At 36.3% G+C, this 12,838-nt stretch overlaps 2 protein-coding genes across 2 annotated transcripts; both read left to right on the forward strand.

Moving 5' to 3' along the window:
• Positions 1-1,082: 1,082 nt before the first annotated feature.
• On the forward strand, positions 1,083-3,669 carry LOC128536277 (complement component C1q receptor). Its single transcript, XM_053510471.1, has one exon. The coding sequence runs from the start codon at positions 1,176-1,178 to the stop codon at positions 2,823-2,825; it is 1,650 nt and encodes a 549-aa protein (XP_053366446.1). The 5' UTR covers positions 1,083-1,175; the 3' UTR covers positions 2,826-3,669.
• Positions 3,670-8,226: 4,557 nt separating this feature from the next.
• Positions 8,227-11,063, forward strand: LOC128535938 (signal peptide, CUB and EGF-like domain-containing protein 2). The gene has a single exon (XM_053510055.1). The coding sequence runs from the start codon at positions 8,878-8,880 to the stop codon at positions 9,880-9,882; it is 1,005 nt and encodes a 334-aa protein (XP_053366030.1). The 5' UTR covers positions 8,227-8,877; the 3' UTR covers positions 9,883-11,063.
• Positions 11,064-12,838: the final 1,775 nt, after the last annotated feature.

A 12,838-nucleotide genomic window follows, 5' to 3' on the forward strand; every position in this document is an offset into this window, starting at 1 on the left:
GCCTATCTCACATCACAAACACAGGATGTGGTCCCTGGTCAGATTTATGTACAGCAAATAGGCAGTATTTTTGTGTGTGGGTGTGGGTGTGTGTGTGTGTGTGCGTGTACAGAGGGGGGCCAAAAGGGTCCAAAATGTATACACACTTTAACATGAAAAATATATGTCTATCTTCTGATGGTAACATGATAGCATTAATGATGGTGCGACTAATGACATCTTTGGAGGAAACATAATACTACACATTGCTTAATTCAATTCAATTAAAAACATTTTAAGGCATAAATAACATGTTAAAGTATGCATACATTTTTGAGCCCCTCTGACATTTTTTATGGATATCACTTCAGACATATGATATGAAAGTATAAGGTGAAAGATAAAAATACAGAAGAATTTTGCCTCTGGTCAAAATTTGCATGTTGTCCCCATGCATAGTAAGTTTCCTTTTGGGAACATGGGTCTCCTTTTACAATCTTGCAACAGAGGCTGATTGGGATTTACAGTAATGTGTGTCTTTGTGCCCTGAAATGAGTTGACACCCCATGCTGAGTTCCCTGGGATAGGCTCCATGCCTCCCTCAACCTCTTACAATTGTATTTTTACTGTCCCAGTCTTCTTCTGGTTGAAGAACACAAGAAAGAAAGGCATAGTTTAATAATATAATTGGACAATTGAGTCATTTGTTTATTCAATTAGCCTTCAACCTGTTAGGAAAGATACTTTTTTTTTATTAGGACATTTTTTGGGGAAACTGTGCACATACAGGTAAGACATTTTGGCATAACGCAGTTTCATACCAAGTGTGCAAATACAGTGTACGATTAGAATGTCTTATTTTCCCAGGATTTGAGTTCCACACAGCGAGACAAAGTTTAAGTAACCAAGTGTCACTATTTTGGGGAGAGCTTGTTTTCAGCAGAGACAATCTGGAGAATGAGTCAAAACAAATCATGGTCACTGAAGCAATTGTTTTAGACTTCCAGGCAGGAAGTTCCCTAAGAAAAGACAAAAGAAATGTGCTGCTAAATATTATTTCCGCTGAGGATTATTCTCTAAACAGGATGAGACTGGCTGAGTAAGGCATTTCACGCCTGAGCTTTCCCAAGGCACGTTAGAGGCCTATGAGCAGCACCTGGTTTGGGACATGATCTGGATATCTATGCGTTGAGAAAATGCTCTGCGCTGTGATCGCGGTGCTCTTCGCTCTGCTGGCTGCTGAAAGGGCGGCAAATGCCACCAACAAGTGCACAGGCAACGCGTGCTTCATTCTCCACGCAGAAAAGGAAATGTTTGAGACAGCCAAAGAAAACTGCAACAAAAACGGTGGCCTCTTGATTACAGTAAGAAACGAGACCGATTTAGATGCTGTGAAGTCAGTTCTTAAGTTAGCTGGGAAACTTTCGGTGCGAGAAAAAGTCTGGATAGGACTGAAGCTTTCTAAAGGGAGTTGTGTGCTCAGTGACCAGGGGCTGTATGGCTTCAGCTGGATCTCTGGCAACCCGGATTCCTCCTACACCAACTGGGGAAAGGAACCGACAAGCACGTGCACGGAGGAGCGCTGCGTTTCGATCTCCACTTCAACCGAGGAGCTTAAATGGATCGATGGATCGTGTAAAGAGCGCGCGCTTTATATGTGTGTGTATAATTTTAGGGGCATGTGTAAACCCCTGGTACTTGCGGGACCGGGAGAGGTTTCTTACACACATCCATTCTTAAATGTGCCCCTTAAACCAGATGGAGATTTGACTATGTTACCTCATGCAACATATGCTGAGATAAACTGCACTTATTATAGTGATCTGAACACTCAAGCGGTGTGTACGGAAAGCTCCAAGCAGTTTGTTTGGGAAAAGCCCGGACCGTTTTGCGCCTCAGATCAGCGGAGTTGCGAAAATGGAAACGGAGGATGTGATCAGCTGTGTTTTAATGATCATACCGGAGTGCGTTGTGGCTGTAAGGAGAACCACTACCTCGGAGACGATAAAGTCACATGTTTCCGTGAAGACGCTTGCCGCAATTCTCTATGCGAGCACAACTGCGCCTTAAAACCGACTGGCATTGCGTGCACGTGTAAAGACGGATTTGAGCTTTCCGAAAACAACGTCAGCTGCCAAGATGTTGACGAATGTACCAGAGACATTTGCAAAGGTCATATATGTCACAACAAACCAGGTTATTATGAGTGTGAATGCAAGAGTGGCTTTAAGGATGTTGATGGAGTGTGCGAGGACATAGACGAATGCGCAGAGTCGGCCTGTCCGCATCACGCCACATGTCTCAATTCCGAGGGCTCGTTCTCTTGTGACTGCTCCCCTGGTTATAGAAATTATAAAGAGCAATGTGTAGATATTGACGAATGTCTGAATCGGCCTTGCGAAGATATATGCAGAAATACGGACGGCAGCTACGCATGTTCTTGTGGCCCGGACTTCCGCTTGGCTGAAAACGGCATCAGCTGTGTTCCAGACGAAAAGCGCACAACAACTTCCCATGATTTCGAAATAATATTGACTAATGAACTGGATCAGCAAATAATAACCACAATTGAGCCACGTTTAAGCACCGAGACAAGCCACCAAGGCGTGCGCAAAGATGGCCCCATTCTCGGTTCCTGGGTGCTGGTGTACGCGTTGAGCGCTGTAATCCCGCTTCTCCTGCTTATTACACTCACCGCGGTTATCGCAGTGCACCGCTGGAATCGCTCACGCAAAGTCGCCAAGAAACAAAGCGTCATTCCGGACAGCTACTGCTGGGTGTCTTCTGGATACACACCTCCGTTAGAAACGCAGCGCAACAGAATGGCAGCGCCTCGTTTATTATAATGGGCTATATTAGACCAGAAAAAAACTTGGCTGTTGTTTTTTTTTTTTTTTTTAGATTGCAAACACTTACTTCTACTTTGTGTTTTTATCCCCCCACCAAAATCTATAAGACTTTGGTACAAGACATTGTTTCTGTCTCACTGAACTGAACTACACATCAACTCAACATTGATCAATAACCCTTAAATAACCTGTTATAGCCTAATGTTATCAAATAGCCCCCACAACACAACCTATGAGTATAATAAAATAAATAATGATTGTTAATAACTAAGCACTAAATATAGATATGGTTTTCAAACTGTGTAAGGGTCTACAGTCATATGTGCAGATTACTTCTGCAGTCAAGATTTTAAAAATAATGATCTTTAAAATCTTTCAAAGTGATTCGATCTTAAAGGTTCTACAGTTAATGTGTGAAAATAATTTGTTATATGTTTTTATAAAGACCCTTTCAGGATTCCATAAAACAATGAGCAAATTCTGTAAATTTAACTTTTAATTGATTTGACTTTTTAAAACAGTTATTTAATTATAACAAAAAGCTTAATTGGCTGATTTCAATAATTTTATGATTTAAAATTATAGTCAATACCAATTGTGAGTAAAGTCATTTTCTTTAAGGAAGCTCCTTAACATGAAATAAAAATTTAATTGCAGTTCTAATGAAACTAAGATTGTTTACAAGATATGAAATGAATTAAGTCTATGTTTGAGCGTATTGTAACTGGTTTAGGTTGAGTGGGTGATATATGTTCAGGAATCAAAAATCTGTAATGGCTCAAAGCAATGTACATAATAATTGGATTATGATAATAAAAACAATCTGAGCCTCAGCTATAAATGGTCTGGTTTCTTTTTTCTTTGTCAGGTAGGAATTTAGTTGAAACATTTTTAAATATGATATTATTTTAAATAATTAGCCAGAATAGTTTTAAATAGTATCATTTGCATATTAAAGGATATTGAAGGTGGCATTATAGTTATATTGGTTATTTGTGGGCCATATTGTATTTCTTACATAGTGGCTGTTCCACTATTTTTACTGTAAATTTTTCATAGCCTCTCTCATCATTGTAAATATTTGTCAATCACTAATCCAACTATATAAACACAGCATATGTATTAGAAGTGTTAGCTATCACAAAAAAACTTCCTTCCAGTTAACAAACGGCCCTTAACTTGCTACCTGGCTGAAACTGTCTTTTAACTTGTAAAAAAAAACTAAAGGTACATATGAGTTTTAAACAATAGTGGTTTTAAAATATAATTAACCTGTGTTGCAAAGTTTTAGAAAAAATTCCATCCTATCAACATCCCAAAAAGCACACAAAAGTCCTGAAAGTAGCCCAAATATTTTTTGCACGGGAAAAAACTTAGTCCTCAGGATAAGACATAATGTTAACATAATATGTACATATTTCTTATGTATGGGCATATTCCAGTAGATATTTCTTTTTTTCTTCTCCCAGTCTTTAAAATGAATGGTTCTGTACATTAATGACATACTCTTAGCACTTTTCCTTATTTTCTTTGTTTGCCCAAAATTCTTAGATTTCCATTTCCACTTTTTTTTTTCCTTTCAAACAAGGCAGTCACCTTTGAGTGGGTGTTGGTCTTATAACTGAATTTCACTGATGAAAGGTTGAGCCAGAAGTGACACGTCAAGGAGTGGTTTCCTTCTTCATTCATTATTTATTAAGGTGCCTAAAGTGTGGACCTCAGAATTTTCACTCACACATGAGATCAACCTCTACACAGTTAACAATTTGCTGGAAAATGGATTCCTTCAGATCACCTATCTCATTCATCATTTTAATCAGCTTCTTCCATGTGGGACATACGCTACGCTGTGCATGCAAGGGAGATTTAAAAACTTGCACAAGTGTTCATACGATGAAAGCTGACTTCAAAACTGCCCAGAAGATCTGCATGGAAAATGGAGGTAAATTACTAATGTCTTTGAGTTCATCTGAGAACAGTTTGCTTTTCGACACAACAGGAAACTTCTGGATTGGTGAAGAAGGTGAATGTTTAAGCAGCAGCAAAAAATTTCGAAGTAGTATTGTGACTCTGAACAGAGGAGGGGAAGATGTGATGTGTTCCTCTCGGTGCATGTCGGTTTCTAGCAACAGGAAGTTTACTGAGCGCTTATGTGAGGAACAGGCTGATGGCTTTTTGTGTGATGGCATTCAGTGGGAAACCTGCTGGGAGAATAGACCATCCGAAGTGCAAATTCTGAATAAGCAAGATTGCGGACAGGCTCCATGTGAGCACACCTGCGAAGAGATTCCTGATGGCCACAAGTGTTCCTGTTTTAAAAAGTACAGGCCAAGTAGGAAAAATCCTGAACATTGTGAGTACTACTGTGACTCTTTCTCATGCCCAATGCTTTGCTCAGAAGATAACTCCAGGTGTAATTGTCCTGATGGCTTCGTCAAAGATGAGACAAAGTGCACTGATATAAACGAGTGCCAGTCGAATCACGACTGTGAGCAAAAATGCAGCAACACTAATGGAAGTTACAACTGCTCTTGCTATGAAGAGTTCATGTTGGTAAACAAATCTAAATGTCTTCCCCTTATAAAACCTACCCCATTAGCTGCGGGGCTTGTTACACCACCTGTAAATTACACAATAAGTCATGCAGCTTTTGCGACTCCGGCAGAATATATAGGTCTTACACTGTTCATAATTCTGACTATTTGTGTTTTGATGGGACTTATGTATTATTTGAGAAAAAGCAAATCTGATGCACTTTTAAAAGATAGTGATGATCCAGATACTGTCACAGTTCAAGAGGTACAATTACAGCTGTGAAACTTGTCTTCGTGGTTAGTAATAACTTTCTGGGTGGCATTATTTTATTTTCAATCAATTTAAGTAATGATATTCATTTCTTACTTTGGTTAGCTCCTATCATTGTAATGCATTTAATGTGTTTCAATATGTTGTTGTATATTAATGTCTTAAGATGTCATATTTGATTACTGTAACAGTAGAATGTACTTTACTGATAAATTAACCTAAAGTGACCTAAAGTGACCCATAATTTAACTTTGTTTAAAGTATCTTGTATTGTGTATACTTAACATTGGATTATCAAAGTACTTGTGTATAAAAACAGAAAAAATGCAGGAGGATTCCATTTTCTCTGCCAGACAATAATCCTTTTTATTAGTATAACTGTACACAATAACAGATAAACACTATATGCATCTCTATGTGACTTTCATTGTAAGCAACATAGATTTTATAATTTTTACCATGTTCTTGTCTGTGTCAAGATTTAATTAGTCATACTGTCATGGTGACTTTATATGAAATCCAAACTTACATCAGGCATTTAAGAAAGAATGGAATAACTAAACCAACATGTATTTTCAACATGTATGCTGTGTCAGATTATTATATAACAATGTTAATATTAGTCAATGTTGTTAAATAAAAAAATATTATTATTTAAGTTAGCATAAGACTAACTATGCAAAAATAATGTGGATTTTGTGATTATTCCACATTACATCTTGTGAAATTGTGTAGATTTCAGCTTATGGCAAAAGTCCTCCTTTGGTAATCAAACATTGATTTAACCACTGCTACTTTCACTAGTAGTTTTAAGCCACAGGAAATGTATTCAATTTTGGTCAATCACTGATTTCAAACTATCACTTATTTTACTGTGTAATGTGTAGCCAACATTGTAAAACTGAAAGTATATATGTTTCATATATGTTGCATATACAGTATTGTCATATATGTTAAAATCATATATTACCAATCTGGATATATAGTCATGTATGCACCCAAAAGTAAAATTTTATATTTATTCCATATCAATAACTAAAGATAAACAACATGTATTCTATGACAATATTTTATATAAAATAACAATAACAATAATTATAAACAACAATAATAATATATAACAAATGTATAATATTTGCTATTATATATACATACTACTTTTGTATCTGATATATAAAATGACCAATTTTGTATATGCACCATATATGGCACATATTTAAAATCTATATATCAATATATGATATATACTGGAAATTCTATATATATATATATATGTCCATATATTATTTTGTCTAGAACAGATTGACTAAAGGCTGAAAAATTATTTATTTATATTCTATACAAGTCATATAAAGTTATCTACAAGGTATATAGTAGTACTGAGTCATTTGTAAATCCACTGAAAACAAAACCAAAGAGCTCTTTAAAAACCACATGTGCAGCATCCTTTTGGCAACTGGACAAGCAAAATTAAACCAACCCATCAGTGGAATGTTTGTTAGCTCATAGTATATTCAATTTGTTTAGGCCAAGAGACACGATGGAAATACATGAGTAAAAGTACTTTAGGGTGAACTCCATACAGTGTGGACAATCGAAATGGTGTTTTTAAACCTTTCAAGCCACCTTTTGCTTTTATTTTGATTTAAAGTCACTTATTTCCTACATAAAATAACTACATTTTAGCTCGCTTGTTGGCTTGCTGGCAAAATTTACTGCAAATAATTGACTACAGCAGACATTCTTAAACCTTTTAAAACCAAAGACTTTTTAGCAGCCACAGAACTGTGAAACAAACAAAGATCTACAGATATCCTTGGTACATATTTTTGTTGTTTTTGTTGTTTGTTTTGGCTTGTTTAATTCCTGTAATGTAGAGACCATTTCCCAAAGTCCAAAGACATGCCCTGTAGACTGATTTGTAGTTAGATATCTTCCCTTTACAGCAAAGACCACTGACGTGAATTTACAGATAATTTATTTTATGAAAGTTGCATATTTAACAGGAGTATAAAAACAAATGCTTGAAAGACACACACATCTCTATGCCTACATATATATTAAATATTTACAAACACATACTTCCAATACATATAATGTATGCCCAAAAATATTAAACAGCCATAATAATAAAACCATTAACATTAAAAGCACTTTTGGTTTGAGTTCCTCTTACATGATTCCACAAGCCTTCTGGAGGGGTGTTATGGTGTCTGGCACCAGGATGTTGGCCACAGAGCCTTTGGTTGCTTTGGGTTGTGGGTTGGTGCCATGGATCATAAGGTTGACCGAAACATCCTATGAATGCTCAATCAGATTGTGATCTGAGAAGTTTGGAGCACCAGGTTTGCAGTCCTGCATTTTTTATCTTTTTTTTTTTTTTGCTGTATTGGCGTTTCTGTGAGATTGGACAGAACTTGTTAGCCTGTGATCCCTGTGGGCATGGGTGCCATGATCCTGTTACCAGTTTACTGGTATATAATTGATAATCAGTGTCAATATGTTAATGATGTGTGGTGTTAATGTTATGGCTGATCACTGTAGGTATGCTTACTTATGAAGTTATCGTAATACCAATGGGTCATGTTATGAAACACTAGCCAAAACCTCACGCAATATTCACATAAAACATTAGTGGCTGAGGATAAAGTGATTCAACAGACTCCGTCCACAGTACAGCAGAGGGGAGCACAGGAAGCAGATCCAGGTTTAGCCCTTTGCCTCCTAGTCAGGGGTCCACAGTCCCCCATGAAGTGGTTGGATATCCAGTTTAAACTTTTCTTGCAGTTCTAGTATATTCTTCCTCACTATTGAATTAAACACTTAATGTAAAAGGTATACTGACCACAAAGTGTAGCGTTTTATAGGAAATAAAGTCATTTTAAGTTAAATTCAGCAGACATGTTAATTGGAGGGCATAAGTTATTATGGATAATTCTATACTTATACATTTAATTCATCAAACGTATAGGGCCTATAAGCTACATTTTCGGTTGAATGAAAAAACCTATGTAAAATGTTGTGTCTGTTATCTAGAATCTGAATGCCTGGGCAGTGGCTAATGAAGAGTGACTGTATTCCACTAAGGAAAGGCTGAGGCAGAAATTACACAAAAAACATCTAGGAGGGGTTTCCTTCCTGTTTCAAACATTCCTTTAGGCACTAGAGTGCTTAAGGTTTTGCATCCCAGCATTTTGGCTCACACATGAAATCAGATCCTATAGAGTAAACAGTGACCTGGAGAATGGATTCTTACAGATTACTTATCTTGTTCATCATTTTAGTCTCCTTCCAAGTTGGACATACACTACGCTGTGCATGCAAAGAAGATTTAAGAACTTGCACAAGTATTCATACCATGCAAGCCAACTTTAAAACCGCCAAGAAGATCTGCATGGAAAATGGAGGTAAATTATTAATGTCATCCAGTATAGATATGGACAGTTTTCTTTTCAACAAAACAGGAAACTTCTGGATTGGTGAAGAAGGTGATTGTTTGGGCAGCAGCAGAAAATCTCGAAGTAATAATGTGACACTGAACAGAGGAGGGGACGATACGGGGTGTTCCTCTCTGTGCATGTCAGTTTCTAGCAACGGGAACTTAACTGAGCGCTCGTGTGTGGAAGAGGCTGACGGCTTTTTGTGTGCCGGGATTCAGTGGGAAACCTGCTGGGAGCTAATCACAGTTGAAGTGCAAATTCTGAATAAGAAAGTTTGTAGACGTGATACATGTGAACATAATTGTAAAAATGTTCCTGGAGGCCATATGTGTTCCTGCGATCCGAAGTTTAGGCCAAGCCGGAAAGAACCTAAACGTTGTGAGTACTTCTGTGATTCTTCCCCATGCTTGAGGCTGTGCCCCACGTGTGACTGTCCTAATGGCTTCATCAATGACGAAAAACAATGTGCAGATATAGACGAGTGCAATTCAAATCACAACAACTGTGGACAAAAATGCAAAAACTTGATTGGACATTACAAGTGCTCTTGCAATGAAGGGTTCATGTTGGTAAACAAATCTCAATGTCTTCCTATTATAAAACCTACTCCATTAGCTGCAGCATTTGTTACTGCACCCGTAAATTACACATTAAATCATGCAGCTTTTCTGACTTCAGGAGGGTATATTGGTTTTACACTGTTTATCATGCTGATTATATCTGCTTTGATTGGACTTCTGTATTATTTAAGAAAAAGAAAATTAGGTGTACTTTTTAAAAATAGCAATGCTCCAGAAGTAGAGTTGTGAAACTTCTTTTCTCGTTCATGCCTAGTAATAACTTCTTACTGTAAGTGACATTGTTTCATTTTCAATTTGTTTGTTAATTTACATAACATTTGGAAATACTGTTATTAATTTCTTACACTTATGAGCTCATATTATCCATGAATAAAATGATGGTCATCTTAAACCTATTTACAAATAAATTACAGATTTTTGCAGTTACATCAAAAAATGTGTTGGAATGTTTATGTCATATTGAAATGACGAATGATGGATAATGCTGTATACCAAAGTACCCAGACACCTTATAGTATTTGAATAACAGTAAAGGATACTTTACTGAGCAATAAAGTAAACCATGAAATAACTACTTACATAATATTTGATATTATGTACTTAATGTAATACAAATTACAAATACTTTAAAACAGGGAAAATTTAGGACGTTTACTCTGTTGTGGTTTAATAATTTGTATACATTTAGTTCAGACCAAACAATCAGATTAAACAAGAGGCATTGAACAATAACACCACTATGTATTAGTCCACATCCCAGGTGTTCTACTATTGTTATAAACACTAACTATCTGTTGCAGCACAGGTGAATGTAGGTCTGTATGGTCCATCATACTGAGGAGAGAGCAACTGCCAAAAAACACATTTAAAACCAGAAGCACTTTCAGCAGGAAAATACATTTGATATGTCATAAAAAAAATAAAATAAAGCTAAGTAACTCCTAACAAAAGGCTGAGATCCAAATCACTCTCCAAAGCCTGATCAAGGATGTATGGATGGATTGTATACCCTAGTGCACCAGCTTTCCATGTAACACCATTTGGGATTCAACCCTGGAACCTCGAGGTTAAAGGAGCTGATTTTCTCAAAAGGGATAAATTGAAACATGATGAAAAACTTATTTATAGTATTGTCTAATACCTGCATGTTTCCTTCTCTCCTATAGTTCCAGTAAGAACCTGTTAATTACATTAACTGTTGCCCAACAGCTCCGCCAGTGTTGGCAGAGCAAAATAACTGCTTAAATAAAAAAACAAATCATAATCTGTTGATAATTAATGGTGTTTGCAGAATCATTGTAAAAAAATTCAATATAATAATAAAGTGCTGTGTTGCTGGATATAGCATGGCTGTGATGCCTTCGGCATAGATCACTTCGGATCAATTCGCTTTCTTTTAAACTGTAAAAATATTCTGATGCCAAACAATATCATGTTGCTGTAGCATTAAACCTATGAAAAATAAAGATGATCACTGAATGAATTTCAATGATCCTGTATACCATTTTAAAAATTCCTTAATCTTGTTCATTGTATACTTGTCTTGACACGTATTAGTTATACTGTGGAGATAGCTTTGTATAACAACTAGACGTGCATCAGGCACTTAAGCAAGAATGGAATAACTAAAACCACATAGGCCACATTAATATAATGGATGCAGTATAAAATGATCATAATCTAGTTAAATGAGAAAAGTGCAAGTTATTCTAGAACTCACTTTATCAGGTATAGTAGCTTTCTACTCACTACAAAATACTTCATTTGGTAAAGGAACTGTCATGTTGCCTTACCCAGGACATGATGTGTTTTACATCTCATTGAGCTGATACATGTATAAATTCATGAATGAAGCACAAATATTTAAAAAATACACACACACAATCACCCATACATCAATATGCATTCACATTTGCCAACATTTTCATAAATACATGTTTATTGTCATGGTAACAAAAGAAAATCTGCAGTTATCCAGATAGACATGGTCAGATTATTAAGGAGCATAATGTATAAAATTACTAGTGAAAAGATTCAGCTAAAGTTCTCATTACAAGAACATCCTCTCAACCACTCAGCAGCAGTGAAGTGTACAAATGCCCCAGCTCATACACATACTGCTGCCAACCCCATAAACACCATCCAAGGCCACTTCCAGCTTTACAGTGTACCATGTTGAACAACACATATTGTCCCAACCCGGTTCCAGAAAAATAACTATTAATTCAGTGTAGTTTAATGGTCACCAAGTGTCAAGGCTATTTCAAGAACAAAGGTAGCTCGTCCCCAGTGTCAAGGATAAAGTAAATGGATAAAGTATGAGTAAGTGAGCAAGCAAGCAAAAATCAGTGCCTGTATGTGAGGTTGTATGTGAATAAAACAATGAGTCTGTTTGTGTTTGAGTCTATGAGAGAAGGACAGCGAGCGAGAGAGAAAGAGGAGGGGGGGTGTCACAGTGATAGTAATCTGGTATAATATTTAATTTTTAGTTTGTCAGAGATCATGAACAAGCCATTACTGGCTTTGTTTTTTCTTTTTTTGAGTATAACAAATCACCCATCAATAAACAATTATTTTCAACAAAACACGTTTCAATTACTGACTCCTCTAAAAATTAAATAGTGAATGCAATGATTTCTGATTTGCTTGGAGTGTGTGACTTCAGGAGCTATGGAGTTTCTGACTGCAGGGGCCATTGGTCATCCATCAACATGGAAAGAAAAGAATACACACAAATCAAATAAGGGGGGGAAGTGTGTTAGCCTTCTTAAGTCACAGTCTGAAATACTGGTAAAATTTAATTACATTCTGTCCAGTCAGTTTTGCATGATGCAATGACAAAATCTTGCTGGACAGACATACAGACTGACTTAGAGACATCCAGAAAGATAATAACTGAAAAAGTCCATAGTTATTTTATGTAAAAAAAAAAATTATAATAATAAGTTTTTGTTTTTATTAAAAGCATGGGATTGTTCCATAGTAAGGTATTATCAGATGGAGAGAAACTGTGATTACAGAGTTTGTTTGTTTTCTACCAGGTGGTAGACCATGCCAACAGTATAGTATATACCTCATTTGAATTTTCTAATGTTTCCACAAATTTTATTAAATTTGTCATTAAATCCAAGAAAAGTGCGAAAAAAAGGCTTTATGTCTGACTAAAGTCAGTGACATTGTATAC

This window comes from Clarias gariepinus, chromosome 13, assembly GCF_024256425.1.
Source record: "Clarias gariepinus isolate MV-2021 ecotype Netherlands chromosome 13, CGAR_prim_01v2, whole genome shotgun sequence".
NCBI classification, from domain to species: Eukaryota; Metazoa; Chordata; class Actinopteri; order Siluriformes; family Clariidae; genus Clarias; species Clarias gariepinus.